At 41.5% G+C, this 23,859-nt stretch overlaps 1 protein-coding gene across 1 annotated transcript; it reads left to right on the top strand.

Annotated features, from left to right (window-relative positions):
• Window positions 1-642: 642 nt before the first annotated feature.
• Window positions 643-22,354, top strand: DUSP29 (dual specificity phosphatase 29). Its single transcript, XM_071563679.1, has 4 exons — window positions 643-662; window positions 7,727-7,940; window positions 17,132-17,352; window positions 22,107-22,354. Exons 2-4 carry the CDS (start codon window positions 7,756-7,758, stop codon window positions 22,352-22,354), a joined length of 654 nt encoding a protein of 217 aa, XP_071419780.1. The 5' UTR covers window positions 643-662; window positions 7,727-7,755.
• The last annotated feature ends 1,505 nt before the right edge of the window (window positions 22,355-23,859 follow it).

The raw sequence follows: 23,859 nt of genomic DNA, 5'->3' as shown, positions 1-23,859 counted from the left end.
CTAGTGAAGCAGAGAAATTTTCAAAGGTGGGAGAGTGTACCTCTGCCTCTTTTTGGCAAGCTATGTTCATGTCACCAGAACTGAGCAGGGCTGAGCGCCAGGTTGCTTTCTAAGCAGAGAAAGGCATTTCATAAGTCAGATGGATACCCAGAGTGTTGGCACTGAAGAAAACCAAGACAGAAGGCAGGGAAAGATGGCTCTCTGGTGGTGCACGTGCAAGAGATGAGGTCCTTGTCAGGATGCCACCTCTCCCATTGCCCATTGTTGTGCCAGTGCCAAACCACTTGTGCACAGCATGACAGGAAACAGCAGTGCAATGCTCTTCACCCACATGCAGCGGTAAACAGAGCATTGGGCTTGACAAGGGGACAAGATAAAAGATGAGTTTTGTTTTATTATAGTCAACATGCAGGCAACATATTATCTTAGTCATACCAAGACTAGGTAACTAAAATGCCAGGTTTAATGTTTCAGGTCACATCAGGGAATAGTTTTACCAGCAGATGTAAAGATCGTCATTTGGAGTGAGTAGCACTCAAGGTCAGAGTCAGCAAATCCTCTTCTAAAAATAGACTCTAGTTGCAAAGTTAGTAAGGTTTCTTTTGTCGTTCTGCTGCACTTCACAGGACCCACTTACCTACAGCTCCCACCTAAACTTACAGGTAAGACTGAGCAATATATGTTTTTTGCTGTACTTCTTGTGCTCCTTTTCTTGCTTTTATAACCTAGTTTAGTAGACCAGAGAGAGGACTGAGAGCTGGAAAACTTTCCAAGGTATCTATTAACTTCATAAACTTTTTGCAGAGGAAAAAAAACCTATTACAGAGTCAAAAAGTTTTCGAAAGTGTAATTTATGATTTTAGAAAACCAAATTTATCCTGTTACAGGAATCGCTTTAAGAATTCAGTAATTAGTTACCAAAAGGGTATTTGTTTTAGAGACAATTTCATTTTAAAACCTAGGAATAAAAACGCAATTTAAGATTTGTAACATCTGTGATCTGCCCCAGAATATTCTGCCCATTCTTCAATAATTACTCCACCCTCCAGTCAAATCTAACTTTTCCAATTGAATTGCAATTCTCTCAGATGACGGTGTGTTTTAAGTTTCATTGGACAGTCTCACAATATTTAATGAAATTTCGGTTTAATCTGTTTTAAATTAACCAGTCCAGTCAACTAAAGAATGAGGGCAAAAATAAGTTTTTAAAGTAATCAGTGGCTTAGAAATTCATTGAAATAACTAGTTAGTTTTGAATATTTACAGCAGGAGGGTCTGGGAAATACTTGCACAGAGGATGTGATTCTCCTGGTTTTCAACTGTTTAAAGACTAATGCATTGGATGAACTATTTTACAGTCCCCAAATGCTTTAAGCATAAGAATGCAGGGGTAAAATAAAGGAACTGAAGTAAATGAATTTTAGTGAAGACCAGCACAGGAATAGGGAACAGAGGATCGCGTTATTCTTTTGTTAAGTATACTGCAGGTACCCATGGAGTTCCAGTTTTGAATTTGCTTAATTCTTTTAGGGGTCTTTCAGAGAATGATATTTTTTGAGGACTTCTCCTCTGTCCCAAGAGTTGTTTGGAAAAAAAAGTAACCTTTTTGGCCTAGAGTTAGGGAAAACTCCCAAAAACCCACCAACCCCAAAATGCACCCAAGGAACCTTTGCAGCTCCACAGCTCACTGCACTGCCCTGGGGTGTAGCAAGTGTCAGGTTACACAGGAAAGCACACAGCTCTCCATGGCTGTGCCAGCCTTGGGAGTCTTGAGCAACACATCATGGGGATGGCATATCAGGGAGCACCACTTTAAATTCATTTAATTAAATCATTCAACAACACAAGCTTTTGTTACTGCAGCTGACCAGCTCTCAGCTCAACTGATGTACTTTGAGTCACGAAAAGCTTAGAAACCAAAGCACTGTTAACCTTCCTCCAAAGTGCAAACCCTGCACTCCAGACAGCATGTGCACTGGCTTCTGTGAAAAATTCCCAGTGTATAAACCAGCCCTCTGCTTAGTCATACTCAAAAATGGTGAGCACTTCTTCACCCTGAAAGGTGGTGTCTGACATGTGGGCTGGAAATGGAAGAATGGGACATTTCTTAAAAATTCAAGTACTTGCTCAGTAGATCCTCCTTCACTGTTTCTGAAGACCCTCAGTTATCAGATCGGACTTTTGTCTGCATTCAGCACCAAGCAAGTGCTTACCTGGAGACAGGTTACTAAACTGGATTCAAGCCTTTTGCACACATTTTTAGAAGTGTGGAAGAACTGGTATTCTCCATCCTTATCTTCTCCTGGGTACTTCCCTCTTGTACACATTTGGTACAGACACTGTATCTCCATGAAAGTCTTATCTGAGATAGTTATTAAACTGAAAGAAGGAAGTAAATAAATAAAAATAAAAACTATTTTTGCAGTTGTCTGGAAGGCAAGAAGGTCTCAGTTTTGAATCCTTGAAAAACAGATGTCCTCTGATAGCAGTGGTGTTGAATTCTACATGATAAATAAAAACATTCAAATAAATAAGCTCTCCGTGCAACATCAGAAAAGAAAATGAGAATCACTTCTTAGTTACAAGCTCTTTGTGCACAAAAATAATTTCTCAATCAAAATTACAGGGTGTTTTTTCCCACTGTTTTGTTCTTCTGTCTAATTTAGTGTTCATGGCAGTAGATGAACTATTTTGGTCCCTGGACTTGAGGGTCAAACAGCCGATTAATTTCAAGGGCACCAAGTTAATCTCCCACGGCACTGATGTGGTATCAGGTCTGGTGGATATGTCATTACTTTCTCATGGAAGGCTCAGAACTCACAGCCAGGCTGCTTTCATTATTTTCTTTCCCTCCTTTGGCATCTTGGAAAAAACACTCCTGAAGATGCCGCAGCTCCACTCCTTTTTCAGAGCTGACACGAGGAAAGAGGTAGGAAGTAAAATCTGAAAGTATCAAAATGGGAACAAGATTAACATCTGCCTCCACATTTACAAACAGGTTATATATTTACGTGTTTGCTAAATGCTGAAAACCTTCACTTCCCAGCTTAACCAGATAAATTTGTGATTGCTTGGCACTTTCAGGGAGAAGTAGCTTTTAGATAACTGAGTACAAAACTACAAAACCACGGCTGGTACACTTGTGCACACGAAATACTTATTTTTTTAATAAAGCCACCATCAAAAGCCCCACTCGCACAGGTGATGGATGTCATATAGGCTGGGGGAACTTCCCAGAGCAGGAAACATGAGTGGCAAAGAATCTAAACTATTCTGCTATATAAATATGGACTGAAGCTCGCATTAAAGCAAGGAAGCCCTATGCCAGGCAAGCCAGAACAGCTAATACTTCTGAAGGGAAGAGTGAGGGAAATTGTCTTCTGTCTCTATTTTAATTCCCCTTCTTTACTAGTCTAGCCTCTCTCATTGCATATTTTTACCAATGCCACTGGGCTCTGACCTTACTGAAGAGCTGTAGCTTCAGGCATACAAATACAGGCACAAGTTGGCAGCCAGAGTACATATGCTTGGGATAACAGCAGTGATGGAGGCACCCCTGGCCCAGGGAGGGGTGCAGAAAGGAAAGGCAGAGGGTATATAGGCCCTTGCAGAGGGCAAGGGCAAATGCAATCCTTGTCTGTACATGTCTGCTTTTTTTCTTTTCTTTTTAAGTCTCCACAGCTAACTTGGATCTTAACTCCCAGGCATAAATCTTGCCAAATTGTTTGGCATCTTTATACACAGCACTAGGGCTTGCACAGCCCGTTGAGCCAAAAATATTAAGAAACATAGTATTTTGTTATGTAGCTAATGACTTATAGCTTTCAGTCTCAAAGTAGTCAGAAACTTCCACTACATGTGGAAAACCAGCATTAAAAATGTGCACACCACCACCAAAGCTCTGACATTCACCTCTAGACATAAAGCATAGTTTTCCTTCATCATCTGTGGGATTACCAAACTGTAGAGCTCATGACTGACATGTCCAAAAGCATTAAGTAACTCCCTACAAATTTTGTGGTGGGGTTGCACATCTCTCCTGTTGAAGAAATTTGAAAATGGGCCATACATTCTGTGACTTCCCAGGGTTTTACTGGAAATTTTGAGTTAATTTGAATAGTTCAAGAGACTCCAAATGGTGCAGAAGGGAAATCTTTCACTGCCATATCACTGCTCCAGCCACTAGACTGTGTTCATGCTCTGAATTAAACAGCAGATAAACTGGCAGACTTTCCTTTTTTTTCCCCCCTCTTCCACTTTCTCCCCTCCCTCCCTGTTTTGTTAAAAATAAAATAAAAAAATGCTAAAGAGCTGTATAAGAAATTCCATCTGGCAGCTGTAGAGTGGATAGTGAACATAAAGAAGAGATTCCTTTGCTGTGCCTAATGCATGCTGCTTATCCAAATTAGCCACACAATTACTTCTATCAATGCAAAACTAGTTTAATGGTTTTTTTTCTAGTGCACAGCACTTGAAAATGACTTAAAATGCAGTGTAATTTGCCACAGTGTATGTCCTGAAGTGGCTCACTAATGAAAAGAGGATTAACTCTCCATTATTCTGAATTACCATTTTGTGAAATCACTAACAATATTTTCATTTATATACATATAACCCAAGGGGGAGAAATATTCCAGCCATCCAAATGATTAACAAATAAAATTTATTAGATAACATGCACTTTGGTCTTATTTATGAAGAGAAAGATTAGGGTATAAAAATGCAGATGACTGAATTTTTATCATCCTTGTTCTGATAATACACTGAAGTCCATGACAGCACTGGCAGCTTGGGATTCCAGGCACTCCCTGGAATGAGCGGCAGAACCCACAGGATGTCGGGCTCAGCAGGCAAAATCTCAGAGGCAAAATCTCACAGGGGGGACTCAGCACTCAACTGCTGACCAGCCACCACAGGGTGGGCACAGAGGGGGAACAGTCCGGCCCCAGCAGCTCACACAGCCTGGCCTTGGCATAACCCAGCAGAGGAGGAGAGAAGCTGTGGCTTGGGCACAGGGAAAGAGTGGGATGAGCTGTGGATTGCCCTGCCTCCCCTGGAAGGGAACTCCTGGCCCAGGTGCAGGGCTCTGTTCCCCACTACACACCCTGAAGTCGGGCTCAAACATTCCCGCTGAGGAGAACCTGTCTGGCTGACTTTGCTCTTCATCCCTCTCCCACGAAACAAAAAGGCTGTTCTATCCTGTGCTGGAGCAGCACTTCCTGGAGCAAGCAGGGCTCTTTATGCACAGGACACAAAGACAGTCCCTCCTCCAGAGAGTTTTCATATCTAAGGTTGCATGTCTCCAACACAGTGCAGTGCCATGAAGGGACTGCCAAGTCTGTACAGGAAAGCTGTGCTGGTACATCATTTAGCCTGCACTAACTCATGTATAATGCAGAGGATTTTAGCCCAAATGAAGCACCACAAGGGGTGGAGGCCTGCTCCAACAAGTCTGTGCAGAGGTATTCCTGCAATCTCTCTGCCATCTGACTGCACTGAGTGAACACTCTGCAAGGATGGTCTCCCCACCCCAGAGGTCTGCAAAAGAAATCTGATCTTTCCCTGCCTGGGCTTACCCACAAACAGCATTAAGAACAACCACCCCCCAAAAAATCCAATCTACTTTTCACTTTTTATTCTAAGAGGGCTGGGCCAGGGAATAGTTTTTCTTTAGCTCTGTTTGGTTTACACAGAACAACCAGTAAGATATGAGGTTACACATGTTTGATTCCTGGAAACACACATGCCCCTCTGTCCTTCTGCCCCAATGAAATACTTCATGGCAATTAATTCCAGAGTTCAAGCAGCAAACCAGACCCTTTCCCCCCCTCTTCCTCTCCTCTTATTTAAACTCTGTTACTTCTTTCTTAGTCTGGAGTCAAATCTGAAATACATGTTTTATTAGAGGAATTTCAACTGATGTTTTCCTGTGCTCTAACTCAATTTAAAAATCCCGGCAGCAGATAACATTGGCAAGGCATAAAAGAACCCAGCGTACTTGAAAGTTCAGGGAGCATATGGCTTCCCAGGACAGACAGAAACAAGCATTTCTCAGCAGTGGTCTAACTTTCAGAGAGCTAACCCAGCTTCAAACTGCACTGGTGTTACAGCACCACAAACGATCCTCTGCAGATGTAATTGTCCTGTTCTGAGGTGCAACAAATCAATGTGCTGTGGCCACGGAGGACTATGACTACTGATTACATTGCTTTTTTGCTTTCCTTTCCTCCCCTCCCATTTTATGGAGCTATGAATAAAACTAGTCAGTCCTTTAGCATTAAAGCAACAGGCCCTCAGTTAAGATAATTCCTTACCAGACAAATAACAGTTCTTATCAAATTTTAGATAATAGCCTAATCACTCCCAAAGTCAGACTGTATTAGATTTGTATCTCTGACAGTCTAGCATCTACAGTAATAATGACTCTGCACTTAAAATTAGCATAATTCTGGGATGAGAGGGGAAAAGGCTCTCCCAGGGCATGGCTACTGGGGGCAGAGAGAAGGGACTTGGTGCTATGCCATGGACATGTAAGACCAAGCCCAACATAAATTTGCTAGAGGATGGAATTCTCAGAGCCCTTTACAAACCTCAACAGAGGACCACTTAGCTAAACATCATCATCATGTTTTAGGAAGCTTGGCTAAAACACAGATCCTCTTGCCAGTGAAAGCAAGCCAATTTTTGAACAAAGGTGTACACTTGCCAAACAAAAACTGACTCCACAATCTTGCACGGCTTTGCAGTAGGAAAACAGGAATCATTCGGCTTTTTCAGGTTTTGCAGAGAAACAGAACATGACAGGCACAAAAGAGCCCAAACTGAGCAAACAAACCCCACGGGTATGTGGGATGTCAGTTAAAAATGGTCATCCTGCTTTCAGGAGAGCTCTACAATAGCTACATGACAGCATTAGCCAGATTTTTTGAATTAAAAGGACACAAATGTCCAGCAGCCAACACAAAAAAATTTTGGGAGCCACTACAGGATTTGTGGCCTACAAGGTAGGTGGATTTTTGGCAGGCTGTACTTCCACACTTCATAAGACCAACCCAAACTCCACATCTTGTTACGAGTCTCCTACAGAATCATGATGTTCAACCTCTCCCTTCAAGAGAGTAAGAGACATGAGCAACTGCTCCCCTAAGACTTCAGGGAGTCCAGTAGGAGAAACAAGACAGAGTCCACACAGAGATGTAGATGACAGGAAAGTTTGTAGCTGGCAACATAGGAAAAAGAAGAGGAGAAAAGAATAGAACACGTACACTCACCATTCACTGAAATAGACATTTCATCTCCCTGTTTTGCTGAAAAATCACATAAAGGACAAGCTTTTAGAGGATTCTTAATGATTAAAACAAAAAAAAAAATCCCCACTTGGTTCCCCTAGGTGCTCTAGGCCCTAGCTGTTAGACCTACCAAACTCTTACTAGTGGATTTTCCAGAAAGGAAATTCCCAGTGGAGACTGAAATTCAGTAATCACAAACCTTTGGCTTTTTTTCCCATTGCTGGTGAGCTCAACCAACAACACATTCCTTGCCTAGTCCAGGGAAGGCAGAAATCTTGGGACAAGTCTGTGTTTGCCACAGAGCACGTTCATCCATCTCACACAACGTGCAGCTCAGCCACACCTGGTCAGTGCTGCTCCCAATACCACACAGCTGGAGCAGAAATCACTTGCTTTGTGCTTCCTCAGGTTAATGATTTGTTTTGGTTGCATTCCAGTTTCTTGCACATCCTGAGGACACTACTCCATGGACAAAATGTCATCAGGAAGTTGGAGTGCTGCAAAGAAAAATGCGTACACAGCAATCAAAGTGGATCCCGAAGGGGACTACTGTACCCCAGGGGCATTTGAACTGGAGCGACTCCTCTGGAAGGGATGCCCGAAGTACACTCATGTCAATGAAGTCTGGCCCAACCTCTACATAGGAGATGAGTAAGTGCTCCTAGGAATTCTCTACATAGCAAATGAGTAAGTGTTCATAGTACATCTCCTCTAACAGGAGCTGACTAAGCTGTAGTGAGCACAGCTCACCACCAGAGCAAGGTGTTTTGAGCTCCTGACAGACGCCAGAGTTCAGCAGAGCAATCAGAGCCCAGCACGGCCCTGACTGACACAGGCACACGGTGTCTGCTGCTGCCACACGAAAGCACAGGTTAAGTGTGGCTGGGTCTGCTGTTAAAGGCAGAGTAACAGGACTGGTTGTAGCACCAGTGTAGGCTGCAAAGGTCGAAGCTCATTGTGATCCATTTTTAAATGGTTCATTTCAAGGAGTAATTTGTCATTTATCTCTGAACAAAAGTCATTCCACAGTTACATTGACAGAAGAGCATGGCCTAGATGTGTTGGACCACACCTTAGGTTGGTTTAGGCCAAAAAAGGAATGCTTGAAAATAAAGAGACAGCTCATCCTGCAGTGGTATTTCTGCATTTCCAAGCCTGTGCTTGTGTACATGGAACACTCTGCATTTCCAAATTGCTCAAGAGATTAAAACAAAGAGAATTCTGTGGAAGGCAGAGCTGCAGAGATATATCTCACTGATCAGACCAAGTGTGATTTGGGAAAAAACCAAACCCACAAAACAGACTTAGTTCTGCTGAGCACAGGACTAAACTAGAAACAGCCTATTCCAACAAGCAGAGACTGCTGCAGCAGGGAGACATGCCATAAGAAAATCCCCCAACCCAAACCCTGAGCAGAGCAAGAGAGCTTTTCTTACCCCTTAGGCATTATTGGTCCAATTCCCATTTTCCTCTACACCCTGTGCTAACATGATACTTATTTTACATCATCACTGAAAGGCACAAGCAGGAGCCCCACTGGCTCCAAAGTTCTCAATAATTTTTAAAAGGCCCTAAAATTCATCTGTTGCCAGCTTATAAAAGAGGAAAGATATACAGCTTTGAAAGTTACAAGACTCCTAATATCATCCACCAATTATTTCTGTGGTGCCAGAGGCAACAGAAAGACACAAGTTCTGGGCTCGGACCAAGCCAAGGCTCCCACTTTTAGAGGTGGGGGTGGGAGTGTGGTGTGGGATAGAAAAATTAAGCCATGGCAACAGCCTGGCCAAATGATTCACGAACCAAATAAAGGGAGGTCTAGTTTTCTTCTCCACATCCTACCCCGCCTCTCTTTTAGACATTTCTAACTCAAGATTCACAATAAAGAACAGCCTCTTCTGGAATGTACATTCAGAATTACCAGCAGAATTATTCTGAATGAAGCTGTTAGAAGAACTTCCCTCTTATATTTGTGATGAAGTTATAGCTGTGCCCTCTGAGCAAAGAGATTTAAAAAGAAAAGGAGTCAGTCTCTCTGCCCAGGACACCAGTCACTGACTCTTTTCTGTAATCCTTCCTGTAGCAGTGGCTTGTGACACCTTGTCATGTGATAAGTGCTAGGAGGTGCAATTCTGAGTACAGCACACACCTGGCACTTCGTACAAACTGACAAGAGGAACACAAATACAAGCTTCTTGAGAAGTACTCGGGGCTTCATTCACTTATGCTGTGCAGTATAGTTCTGCAGAAGACTGATCTTAAGTCAGGAGCAAAAACAGTGGTGCTTCAAGGGGAAACAAGTCCCCCACATGACAAGCTAAAAGAATGAGAAATCCAATAGAGAAGAAAAAACAAGAGGGGAGCAGGTGGAGGGAAATAAAACTTCACCAGAAAATGGGACTCCCTAAAAGAGAACAACTGCTGTCAGCCAGGTAAAGGCAAATTTGGCATGGGAGAAAATGTGAGATGAGAACTGGTGTGCAGAAAAGGTGCAGCTTGTCATTACCATAACTAAAATTTGATTTGAAGCAGTTGATCTCTATCTTTCCTCAGTCAGTTCCACATCGGACTTCTGACCAACAGCTTACCCCTTCAGTATGGCAGGAGGTTTTTTATTGCTTTATTTTCAGATCTAGCTGGAGCACTGGTGGCCAAAGAGCTGCCACAGAGACACTAACAGATGTTGGGGGTATTTGCATCTTTAGCCATGCTAAATTAAGGTTGATCTTGAAAGAATTTAGAGGAATTCATCAACAAAATCAAGTGAGCCTTCACATCTGGGCTTCATTCTTGCCTCCTGCATTTACAAGGTTAACAGGACTTGTGACTGCTTATGGAAATGCTAATTAATTACCCTGACTACGTAAACACATCTTCCTTCTAATGCAATACAGGCTATCAGGGAGCCCTGTGAGGCCACTCAATCCTTTTGTTACAAGGCTTCGCTGCAGATGTTGCCCAGAGGCAATGAAATCTCCATGAGCCTGTCAGACCCAGAATAATCAAAGCCTCAAAATACAACATGCTGTGTTCAGCTCCAATTGAAATTTTCCTCCAGCAAGTTCCAAGGACTTTTAAAGACCAAACACTGGAACTTGTATGAGACAGCCCAGTGATAGGAATAAAACACATTTTGCCAAGATTTCTATTCAGCTGCTATCAGGATTAGTGCTTATGTGTCTCTTTATATCTAGAAGCCTTCTAAAGGGTTAAAAACCAGTTTTGTCTTGCTCCTTTTTTTTTCACTGGTCACCTGGTTACTTGCACAGGCAGTTTTACTGGCTAATCCCAAACCTGCTTGGTCCACCCCAATCACCTAGAAAATCTCCTCCAGTTATGCATCTTGTAGTTTCTCCTTGCAGCTCTTCAGTGATGGCCTTATTTCCTGAGATGATGTTCAGAGTTCCACACTTCTGAAGCTCAAAAAGCATTTCAGTTGAAAACAAAGACATCCCAAGAATTTGTTTTCCTCTTAACCATCCACTAGATCTCCTTAGGATTTAAGGCCTGATCACATTTTCAGTTCTTCCTACATTCTCAAAATACTCCCAGAGGAAAAGAAGTCTTCTGGAGTCTAATTCTCTACCAGTTAAGTAGGAAAAATAATTTTCTGGCTACACAGCTGAACTGAGCTTGCACTTCATGAAAGCTACAGTCTGTGCTTGCCCCAGGCTCATGGTCTTGAGACCAAATGCTGGTGAGGTTTAACAAGACACATAAGTAACTCAAATCTACAAATTGAAGTGTATGATAATTAAGAATAATAACTAAACACTAAACACATTCATTCTCTTCTCTTACCCCTCTGCAGAAAAGCAATACAACATGGCTTTTTCCAAATGACTACGTAGAAAGACAATTTACATTAACCTATGAGGAAACAGATAGGGTTTGCTCAGGGTAGGAAACAGTTACCTCCCACCATTTAGTATTCCCAACTCCTCTCACCTACACCAGTATTCATCATATAAAAATAGGAATGCATGCAGATTTAGATTATAACAACACTCTGGAGGACATAGTTTCAACTCTGTTAGTAGGAGAATCTGCCAATTGTAACAGCAGTTTAACAATCCAGAAAATCAGATCTGTAACACTGGACCATCAACCTCAAAGCTCTAATGGTTTCCAAGAGAGGTAACACCTTCCCACAGAACACGTCTGTCTGTAGGTGATTTCTAACACTTGATGAGTGACTGAAGTCAAGACCCGGAACTGACTGACTACAACATGTGCTTAGAGCCTTTGCAGAGAACTATTTCCGGTATCTAGGTTGTATCACTTAAAAAAACGACATTGACCATTTGGGGCTAGAGGAAAATGAACTACGAAATCTTTCTCTACCACATATTCTGAAGATCCTGTTCAGTATTTTCAGCAGTACCTAAAAATTCTTCTAATTCACACTGAACAGGAGGTATCCACAGAAACGGAGCAACACCTCAGAAGGAAAAGGGGATACAATGCTGTGCTATCTCTAGACTCCCTTAGTGCTGGAGTTACCAAAGAAAATTGGGTCAGTATTATTGGAAATTCTCAACATCTCTCCTCAGGAGGGAGAACTGCCAGATTTTCTTAAGAAAGTGTCAATATTGCCTATATTCAGGAAGCTTCTTTCTGACACTGACCATCTGGTAAATTATCATCCTGCATAGAGCTTTCCTTCAGCATTTAAGAAAATGGAAAAGTTTGAGAGAGATGATTTCTCTCCTAGTAACATGTTGCCTCATATTTCCTTGTGTTTTGTCAATCTGGGTCACGACAATCTGTGGCTTTAACAGTCTATACTGAAACATGTTTGCATTGCACAACCTTTGCAGGAGGTTTAAGAGACTTGACTCTACTTGAGTTTATAAACACACTATTCATCAGGCTGACCAGTACCAGCCGTAAGGTGCTGACTTACCTGTGGAAGGAGCTGCTCTGCCCACACCCTCATGAAGCATTTTGGAGGATTAGTTCACTTCCCTTAGGTGCACTCTTGTTTTCATGAGCCATCTTCTCTTCCCTTTGTTAGCTGCTTTTAACATACTCATGTGGAGGTGCAGACTGCAGTGCCTGCAGGTTGTTTTCCCCTCTCTTCCCACTCCATTGTTTTGGGCAACTTTCTGATGAAAACAACTGGGACTAAAGCTTGTTATGACAGTATTTTTGGAAAGAGACAGAAGGGATTTGGTACAGTGGAGACAGCAGTGAAAGAAAGCATTGTTTTTTCCTGTTACAACTACTTACATTGTTGCTTCCAGGAGAAGGCAGAGTTTGCTGCAGCGCTATGTACTAATACTATGAATTTTAGCCTTAAAACTGACAGCAGGCCCAGAAAGTCCTTGACAAGCCCTTTACTTGCCCTTGCACAACCCAAGAGTTATAAATAGTGTTTTGGGGATAATCTGAAAATGGATGACACTTTTCTTTGGGTCAGTTTTCCCTCTCGTTGAGTCCACAGTATCAATATATCCCTATGTGAAAGTGATTTTATCTCAAATTTTCACCATTTAGGTGGCACTCCTGCATCAAAGTACTCCCCCTTGCATCAGAACTTTAAAAACATGTTTATGAGTCCATAATGGAGGGTCTGAGTCAGCAAAGCACTGAACTTTTGCTTAACATAGAGAAAAGGACTTCTGGGTATGCTTAACTTTCAGTATAAGTGTATGTGCTCCGAACTGAGGAGCTGATGAGCTTTTACATGGGACCAATCTCCCAGCTCATCTCTTACTAAACTGAATTATACTGAAATTTTCACTGTTATCTCCCAGTGCCACACTTCACCTTCCCTGCACAGGAACACATTCAAGGCAGACACTGGAGACCACAGTTGCACCATGTAAAAGGAAATCAAGTGCTAATAGCACAGATGGTGGAGATACACAAAATGAAAACAATTGCAAGAGCAGTCAAGTGCTTATGGTTTCACCTACACTGGCATTTGTAACAAACTCTTCTTTATAATGGCTACTTAAAATTCAACCATAATCACAAAAAGTAAAGCATTAATTGCAATTTAACAGGAAACAGCAGCACTCAAGGAGGGGAAAAGAAAAATATTGTTAGCATGACTATTACACTCTAGCAGTGAGCCAACTGCAGGAAAAAAATCTGTGCCATTTCTAGTTGAAAGTGAATTAAAAACCAAGTTATAAATCCTCCAATAAAGTATATGAATCTAGTACCCCTATGATCCTATGATGAATGATCCTATGCTATTAGAAGCTTCAACCAATTGGATATTTTCAGGTATTTATGCATGATTTATTCTTCCCCTCCCCCTAAAATACTGATACCTCAGGCAAAGTAATAAACTGCAAGGAAGACCAAATGCATTCCCCTCTCCTTGGGGTGTAACCAGAAGTACCACGCATGATAAAACACAAAAATCCCCCACAGGCTCTGATTACAGTGTACAGATAGAGGGATGCTTCGACTGTGGCATCTACACTCCAGAGTCAGCCCAGCTTGGAAAGCAAGCCAGTCCTCCACACAAAGCCAGAGCTCACTGATGGCTGAAGCCAGTCCAAGCAAGCATGTTAGGGGCACAGTAACGTTTCCATTTACAGGCATACAGGTCCCCCCTATGAGGGCTTTACAGCCTGTTTCCCACTCTCTGTTAACTGGCAATCAACAGATTGCAGACCCAGCATGACCTCAAGTTTAACTGCCTATATTATGGCAGTGTCAGGGTCTCAGCACAGGCCACCTCTGCCTGGTAATGTTTATGATCAAAGTACAAAGATGGCTGATGGAATTAAAAAGGAGACAAACCTAAGCCAGTATGACAAGCAGTGGTCCAGCTGTGCTCTTTGCCTAGTTTTGGGGGGAAGTATTTTACAAAAAGAAAAAAAAAAGCAAAAATTTTCACAGAACTGCAGTGAGATCTTTTATGAAAATATGATTATCCAATGCAAGACTGGGGGAATGGAGTGAAAGAAGAAACAGCATAAAGTGCTTTCTAATCTCCAAATTACGTTTGAAATTAAGTACTCTTGCTCTTGACAAAGACTAAGTGTCACTTCAGCTTTCTTCAAAAGACGCAGATTCTAAAGCCCAAGACAAGCACCTCTTGCAGTCCAATGAACCCTATTTTCTATTACACAACAACTGTTTCTTCATATGTCTACACAACATTATATATTAGAAACCTTAGGAAAAGCTTTTCATAGATAAAACTGTCCAGGGTATCTGCTGTAAGAAAGGTGCCTTTACAGATTGCATGCAATAGCTCAGCCCGTAGATGCACAAGCCCACAGGACCTATACTGACCCTGCTCCACTTACAGGTTCTACAACACCTACATACAGTTCAAGTGACAGCTATTCCAGTGAAAATGTGGAGAACTTAACAGATTTGAGAGCTCAGCATTGAGCCTTCATTTTTTTGGTAGTTTTTCAGATTAGCTGTGTCAGTAGAAAGAAGAAAATGTGGGTCCATATTATAAAGAAATCAACTCCATTGGGTAAGGTTCCATTCAGTCCAAAGGGTATTGCTGTATCAGTTTGCATATCAAGCAAAATTAGCAAGCAGATGACAGTTTAAAATTCTCAAGCATTGAGGAAAATAGCATAAATGCTTCAGTGCCCAAGACAGGGGAGTAGAAAACCTCCCAAGTATTTCCTTGGTACGCCTGTAGTTTGCTTAAAAAAATTATTTCGCAGAAGATGACTTAGTTACACCTGACCATTTATAATTGACTTTTTGCATCAACATTCAAGGTTAATCCATTGCTGCTTCTGATTCCATTTCCAGCCCAAGTCATGGGAAACACAGGAAGCTAACAGAATAACCATGTGCATACTCCTAAACTCCAACAGGTCAAGTGCAAAACAACAGCTTAATGCATTTGTGGTGCAAAATGAACACCAAACTCCTTTGCCTTTAGTTGATGAAATAAAAAGGAGTAGCATTCATGCCATCCTGGGCTTCAAATTCACAGAATGCAGCTCCAAGCAAGACTGGGAGGTGGCAGGGGAAATTCCCTGGAGCTTGACCCTGCTGAGCGGACTGCTTATGCAAGTTACTGACAAACAGTATCCTTTCTTTCTGAAAACTCACTGGAACACAGGCACCACCAAATGCTGAAAAATGAGATCCTAAGACACAGAACACGACTGTAAGTGTGACTGTCATAAATAAATGCATTAGTTGTACCCACTGTGTCAAAAGGCAATCTCCAATCAAGGAAACAGAAAAATTTGATTTCATAGAAATACAAGTGTCAAATGTTAATCATTGTCACGCAACCTGCTGTTTGATGATGTCCTTGCTTAGAACAACTTCATCACTTAATTCAAATGCTATTTATTAGCCTGAGAATGCCTGCAGAAGCCAAGGTCTGGTAGTATCTACTGTCCAAAATCTTTCTTTTTCTACTGACCCCAACTCCTCTGCAGTCCTACTTGCTACTCAGCATGCAGGTCTCCACTTGCAGGTGTTCCAGTTGAGCACATATGTCTGACGTGAAGCCATCAGCCTTACAGTTTGTTGGATACATGCTTTGGGCCAAGTTTGCTGAACGAAGAACATGTTTTCTCTGTTTCAGCATCAGGCAGGCAAAACAAAATGTGATTTGCTTTGAAAGCAGGAACTGTAACTCACCTCAAGTACATCAAAACAAAGACTTGTAGTCATTCACTGCAACCTTACTCTTCAGCCAGGACATTGAACCTGTTTAATTTTAAATACTGTCCATCCCTCAGCACAAGGGGAAGGAGTAAGCATTATTTAACATGATGTGAAGGTGGCAAGGCACAGCACTGGCAGCAAGATGCTGCTGCTTCTCTGTCCTCCAGAGTCTACTAAGCTTATGAGGCAGGCATCACCACACTAATTGGAGTTTTTATTTACCTTTTACATGATTGTAGAGGAGACTTATGACATCATGCTGTTTCACATCATGCAGTAGTTACATGAAAATACATTAACAGAATAAAGTCTAGGTTTTTTGCTTTGTTTTTTTTTGGTTCGAGTTTTTTTTTGGAAAAAGCTTAGCAGTTTTCCTAGGCACTAATGAAAGTTGACAGCTTTTTTAGAGCAAAACTTTCCAAACCCAAAAGCTTTCTGTAATGGAACAGATAAAGTTTTCACATGCCTTTCCACAAACTGTATTTTTTGAGCAATTTCCTCCTGCTGGCAAGCACTTAGAGTGGGTATCAAGCACACAAAAATCTAGGATTTTCTCTCCTCTTCGACTTCCCTTGTTCAAGGGAAGAGAGGACAAGAACAAATCTTTGTATCTAGTTGTCTTTGCTTTAGACTTCTGGTTTGACCAAACATCACAGTAAAGTGTTCACAGAAGAGTGAAGTTTTTTTCAATTTTGTTTATTTTTTAAAGAAATGGGACAAAATCTTGGTAACTTCTTTTGAGGAAGAAGAGCTTCTTTTTGAGTCCCAGATGATTTTACTACTCATATATTACTGACTCTTTATTAGTTCTGCAATATCAATTGATGGGACAGAAGGGGAAAACAGCATTCATGGGCCATATTTCAAGTTCTGCCACTAATTTGCTTTTATGACTTTAAATAATTCATTCTATTTCTTTCTGTAGTTTATTTCTATATCACAGATAGAAGCCAGTATCACCTACATTACAAAGGCAACAGGAAAATAAATTCATTTTAAACGTGCTCTAAGGACCTGGGAGACATAGTTATGAACTCCAGAAATATTATTCACTCCAAATGACAGTATATTAAGATTTTTAAAACGGTAAATGATGCGTTGCTTCAGCATTATCAGTTTTGTTAACGTTTAGAACCTACCAAATCTGAGGTTTTCTTAAATTTATTTTCTAGCTTGCTGAGTAAGAAGCTTCTTGATTTACAGGACAGCTTTTGTTTTAACAGAAAAACTGCGTTGGATCGCTACAGCCTGGAGAAGGCAGGATTCACCCACATCCTCAACGCGGCCCACGGTCAGCGGAACGTGGACACAGGACCAGAATATTATCACAACATGGCTGTGGAGTACCATGGAGTGGAAGCAGATGATCTCCCCACTTTCAACCTCAGCCAGTTCTTTTATTCAGCCTCTAAATTCATTGATAATGCGCTTCAGGATGAAAGAAGTAAGGCGGGTGCTGCAAATGGTTAAACATAATACAACACTTATTCCATCTGATTAAAAGCATAGTTCCACAGCATCTCACCTTGTGGGAATAAAACAAGTCCCATACAGTCCAAGAGAGTCTATAAAACTAATCGCAGGGAACCAGTTTAAGACAAGTTGGTGATATAATTACCTTTCTCAATAATACTAGCCCAAGAGCCCCTTACCAAACACTTTAATAGAAGTCCTCTTCAAGCTTGAATCAAGGTGCCCTTCTGATAGAGACTTCTTGTTGTTTTGACTCCTTCATAAACATATCAGAGACAACTGGAAATTGCATAGGTACCATGAATTAGCTGTCTTTTCCTCAAATTATCCCTATTAAGAAAGGTTTAATGAATATTAGTGGTGGGAGTAGAACACAAGTGCTCTCACAGATCCCATGCTGTCACTCCACAGCTTCATGCTCTGCAGCGTTAGATTCACTCTGTAAATATAGAAACCACCCTTCCTACCTGGCCACCAGATCTACCCCAACCTATAACAATTATCTCTCTGCCATCTTCCAAGCAGCAGGGAACCAAAACAGCTCTGACAGCAGTAATCTAGAAACATTTCATTGAAGTCTTTGTAATTTCTCAGTTTGATTACTACAATTCATTATATGCTGGTCTCCAGCAGTGTTCTATCAGAACACTGAGGTGCTGCAGCCTAGGCCTCACACTGACTTTCAGTATTACTCTTACTCCTTTCCCCCACATACTTGTTAAAAAAAATAAAAATCTCTACAGTATGTTTTACCAGAAACCAGTTGAGAAACTTACTTTCCTGCTGACATAGAGACCTTAATATCAGAGGGTCAGATAACAAGTTTCCAGCCTTATGTCAGCTTCTGTTCTTGCCTGTTTAGCTCAGCTGCAGCCAGCTACTACCTGACTAGCTTCCAATAGCCAGCCAGGTCTTTACAATTCTACCCTTTCAGCAAGTACAGTCCACAGCAACAGTACCTTCCCTTGTTCAGGAGAAAACCTTGAAAGCAGATCTGTTTTAAAAATCAAAGTCCTAATAGCAAGAGAAACTGCTTTAGGAGCTTACTTGCTTGTGAAGAAAGGTACCTGGCATTTCAAAAAAAGTGTGTCTGAAGCACTGCCTTTGGAAAGGAGTGGATAACTAACATGCACCTGTGTCTAGCCAAGGCTGGAGGTCAGAGGTCAGTAGCAGACTGGAGCAGCTGGAATAAGAAATGCAGGCTTTCTCATTCCTACCACCCTCCTGTTCCTGTACGACCTTTATCTGCTGTAGTGAGGTACAGGAACAAGTACAAGGGAAGCAGCAAGGGCTAGAAAAAAACCCTTGCACCCCAATAAATATTGTGGGAGGAAAGGATGAGAAGGGGGTGGGTGGGGTATTAACCTTTTTGTTTCAAAACCACAACAAAGTCCTGGAGGTTCTGAGACAGCATCAAGCACCAGGGCAGCACTGAAACATGAAACCAAATCCAAAAATGACTGGATGAACTACGAAACAAAAATGTAGATACAACCAACTGCAATAATTTCTGTACCTATGCAGTGCCTGCCACATTCACTGGCCTTTGAACAAGACAGACAGCTACGATCATTTCTGATGGAGATCAGTAAAATAAAGAATTACTCTAATACTCATAAAGAAAAAGGAAGCTCAACTTTCTCATGAGGGAAAAGTACACTATACATATGCATATCTCTTATCCCAGCCAAGGACATACACAAAGACACTATGCATAGCCCAGGGAGACACTGAGGTTTAAAAGCATGACAATGGCCTTCCAATATACATGTACCAAACAGAATGTCTCTGGAAGCTAGACTGAGGAGTGGACTGATGCATCTCAGAGAGAAAAGACAGAGGCAACTAGGGCTCTCCTCCAACAACATAAATGCATTATTTTTGGTGCACATCGAGTGGAGAAAGGTGTTCTGCATTTCACGTACCTAATGAACAAGCCATTTGTGTGCACCTTCTGGACTAAGAGCATTCAGATTCCTTAACAAGATTTTATACTAAATAACCAAACCATTAGCTCCAGTGGTGATGACATGGGACTTCAGTATGTGGTACTAAATGCTTCCGACCAGTAACATCATTGCACTGCTTTGCTGCACTGTGTTAGAACTAAACAAATGTAGAAAGTGCAAAGGGGGCAGAGAAAAAAGTTTCAGTTTATGTGACCAGAATGTATGTACTAATGAATTTACTTCACCTGTATTACATTGTTTGGGGTGTGACCTTCAGCCAGTCAAGTGACCAAATTAATGGAATAGATGTCTTCATACAATTATTTCTTCTGGGAAGATGCTCAACAGCCAAAGTTGTTGAAATAAGTTGTCATTTAAATGAAGAAGGCTCTCTCTTTCTGTAACAGACAGGAAAGCTTGGCAATTTGGATGCTGACAAAACACAGTCCTAATGCAGTAACTGAGTTAATATTCAAACTCCTCATAATGGTGAAGAAATTCCTTGATCAGAGCAGTATTTTCAGTGTGTAAGGCCTGACTAACATGAAAGGAAGACATTATTCTAAGAGGCTATAAGGTTCCCTATTATGCTACAGATTTAGTACTCATTCCATCATAATTTTAGTTCCTCGAGATGTGGAGGGGAATGGCATTTTCACTTCATGTGAACATGTCATGGGAAAAATACATTAAAGACAGAGACAAAAAAAAAGTGAGAAGAAACCTGTGAGAGAGATACAAAGACCCCAGGCATTTGACCAAAGACACCTCAACATTCATGGCTCCATCTGTGCTGCATCTAGATAGACAAATTTTCAAGAAACATAAACGCAAGTCAAGTGAATAAAGTAGTTCAGGGGACCTGTCACTGCTCAGCAGACCTGTCTCCATGCACTGATCCTGGACATTCAGGCACACCTTGAAGGATGTAAGTGGTCCGAATATGCAAGAACAGACTCCCTTCTAGGAAGAGTTCAAAGTGGTCTTTGCATTAGAATAAAAGAGAACACAAAACAGTACAGAAGGATGTGGCTCTGCAGAAGACTATCAGTGTTTTGCTGTAACAGGCAGCCAGGTCTTGACTATTCACACACAGCAAAGGACACACTTTTCCTCAAATCAGCAGACATTTCAGAAAATTCTACAGCCATTTTTTGACTTTGTTAAAAATATAAAACTACCTTTTCTCCTAGATCCCTTGCATTTGCCACCCACACAATGCAAAGCATTCCTTGTCCTGTCATATATTTTATCACCTCAACAGCAACCCATTTACAAGGTGGGCAGCTCTAACAAGAAGCACTGAAGGGCTCAACAAATGAGTTTTCATCCATTTTAAATATTTGCAGTAATAATAGGAGGGATTGTAATTTTCCAGGAGAGGAAGAGGCACTTCTAGTTATCAGAAGGACTGGAATTTTGCCAAGATGCCTCTAAGACTATCTGCTGGGATTAGGATGCAGACTGTAACCATTAATCCTCTAACGTTGGCAGTTCTTGATGCATCCATTACACATCAATGCTACTTGTGCCAAGACATCCTCTTGTGCCTGGAAGTAAAGGAGTTAATCAGCAGGAGTCATGGCTTTGCACCCAACCCTTCTCACTAGGCACAGCTGACAGAGATAAACTATTACTGGCCTCGATAGTATTTTTTTCTCCTGTGGCAATTGCTTAGCAGGGTGTTAGAGAGAATGCTCCAAATCTACTTCCTTCAGCAATTCAACCCTTTGTGAGACCCCCTCAAGGGCTTTGAATCATTTTTGGAAATCTTTTGAAGTGTTTCAAAACCTGTCAATCAGACCTGAACCACTTACTGTTTTCTTCCTTCACCTCCCACAGACACTGCAAACACAAAGGTTCCACTTTAACTTACAACCTTGCTATATCCAAAGCCAAGGGCTTTCTGTCTCCAGAAGCCCCAAGCTAAACCAGGCAATTTCACAAAGCTAAACCTCAAGGCACATTTATCCCGAGATGAAAACTATTGGCAAACACTGCATTCACAGGATACAAGACAGGCTCCTACCACAAGGAGATGATCATATTAGAACACTCAGAGACGACCGGGGGTGGTGGTGGGGATGAAACATTACTTTCCTTCAACACAACAGGGTGATTAGCCAGAGATTTCTACAGAAGCTTTTCTACAGTGTAAGAGGTGGTTTCTTTATACCCCCTGGTTATATGGCTATGGCCTTTCTTATCCTCTGCCCTCAAAAATGAGCATGAAGTGATGCAACCTAGATCTCAAAGCACATTATTGTCAGAACAACTAAACAAAATCAAGTTGGGTTATTTTTTGTGTCTAGCTAGTAGAACTGAGAAAGGTATCCCACATGCACCCATTTACCCTCATGGAAGGAGGGTGTGATAGCATACCAAATCCTCCCACACCCTTGTGCTTTGTTCATTATTCCCAAACACAGAATTCCATACACGCTGTCTGTGAGGCATGTAAGATTAGGCTGCAGGAGGGCTTGCTATGTTACTTAACACAAGGCTGCAGCCCCTAGGCCTTCTCTGCAAGCTTTATTCACAAATAAAAAGATATTTAGTTTAGGATTAAATGGATCATCTCTACTGTAAACACTGTTCAGTTACTACCATAAGATTTACAGCCTTGGTTTTCTCACATGTGAAAAGCCAGGCCTTATAAAATGCTGGTAAGGATATTCAAACCATCAAACAGAGCAGGGGCACTACAGAAACCTTAACTGTCAAAGAAAAGGATTACCCAGTGTCACCTCTGCACCATTTCTCTTTGTTCCCACAGACAAGGTTCTGGTTCACTGCGCCATGGGGCGCAGCCGCTCAGCCACACTGGTCTTGGCTTACCTGATGATTTACAAGGACATGACAGTAGTGGATGCCATTGAGCAAGTGTCAAGACACCGCTGCATCTTGCCAAACCGGGGCTTCCTGAAGCAGCTGAGAGAACTGGACATAGCACTGGCACTGCAGAGGAGGAACAGCAAAAACAGCCTACCACCTGATGATGAGCAGAACAGCACCACCATCTAGTATTGCTCCTAGCAGGGTTGTGCTACTGGAAAAGAAACTCCGTAAAAGGAAGGGAGGAGAAGGTGTAGCTAATTACACAGTCACAAGGGTCATTTGTTATTTGCTAGAAAAAAAAAAGTCATTTGAAATGTTGTCAGGATGAGAAAGAAGGGAAGCCAAATTTTAAACCCATTGCCTTACAAATTTCCAGCCTTAGCAGAATTTTTTGTTACATCAACAAATAAGTTTTTCTCTCTGTAGAAAACCTTTTACAGCACAAAAGCAGACACAACTTAAAACTCTCTTCTACCTGAGCACCCCCAAAATCCTGATCCTAACCCAAGCACAGGGCCTTTACAGAAGTGCAGCTAGGCACTAGAAGAAATTTTGCAGGAAAAACATTGATGAACTGTTTAGTCCCGAGTCCTGAAGGATTTCACAGGAGTTTGCCTTTTTGTGCAGTTTCCTGGCATCTCCATTTCTTCTTTCACAACGATAATCTAGGGCAGCACCGCATTTAAAGAGCCTCCACGTGAGGATCAACTACTCAGTCTTCTCAATGGACTTTGCAGCACACCATGCAAACTAGAAACAAAGTAACAGCCTTGAGAAGGTCAGATGCATAAGCAGCTACAACAGACAACAATTCAAGGAGACACATACACATGACATTTTAGGAGTTTCAATTTTAACTTGTTTAACTTGTCCTAAATCCTCCAACTGCCTGAATTTTATAAGGTTGTATTCATACAGAAAGGTCCTTTACACTGTCATGAAGAAGTTTGGTGCTGAACTTGTGAAGCCCTAATAGTCCCTAAATAATTATAGATTATAACCAGTTCTAATGAGATTTTTAAAAAGCGAAGCCTTTAAAAAACATCTGTGACCTGACTACCCAGGAGAAAGCTGCTGCTCTGCTTCCAGACATTGTTTATCACTACGAAATGTTTTCCCCTATCTCAGCTTTAATCACCTTAGTAGGTCATTATGCTCCTATGTAGTCGCATTTGTTAATAATTTGTTGACAGAAGTGGCACAAATACACTAATGGGGACACCAAGTCTACTTTTCTGCTTAAATGTATTCCATTTGCCATATTTGACATAAATTACTAGCTGACAAAAGACTTTGCAAATTCGGTGCAGTATGAAGTGTAGAAGTCTTGGATACTTAAAAAAGAACACAGGGCAGAAATGTGACATTGAGAACTGAGTATATGCTACAAACCAGAGTTGAGCACAACCTTATGCTCTTTTTTGTGTATGTTAACAGCTCTTCACGGGCTTGCCATCTCCAGTGCGAAGACTTTCCTATTACTTCACTTTCTTTTGGGGGCTAACACCCAGTAAAACATTCGTTCTAAGCACTAACTGTAGCCAAGGCTGCAGACACCCATAACACTATGCTTTTGATTTATCATTTGTATTTATCCATGCAACAAATACCTTTTCAATTCTCAGACACAGCAGATTGCAATTAACATAAACTAAACTACTGCTAAAAAACAAATCAGACATCACAATGTG

This window comes from Pithys albifrons, chromosome 9 (assembly GCF_047495875.1).
Source record: "Pithys albifrons albifrons isolate INPA30051 chromosome 9, PitAlb_v1, whole genome shotgun sequence".
NCBI lineage: Eukaryota > Metazoa > Chordata > Aves > Passeriformes > Thamnophilidae > Pithys > Pithys albifrons.
This window is presented reverse-complemented; position numbering and strand designations above follow the sequence as displayed.

Bases quoted from the DNA above. Each gene is read 5' to 3' on its own strand.
- DUSP29 (XM_071563679.1), top strand. From the start codon at position 7,756: ATGGACAAAATGTCATCAGGAAGTTGGAGTGCTGCAAAGAAAAATGCG. The intron at 7,941-17,131 runs GTAAGTGCTCCT...TTGTTTTAACAG, and splicing joins AACCTCTACATAGGAGATGA to AAAAACTGCGTTGGATCGCT. The intron at 17,353-22,106 runs GTAAGGCGGGTG...TTGTTCCCACAG, and splicing joins TGCGCTTCAGGATGAAAGAA to ACAAGGTTCTGGTTCACTGC.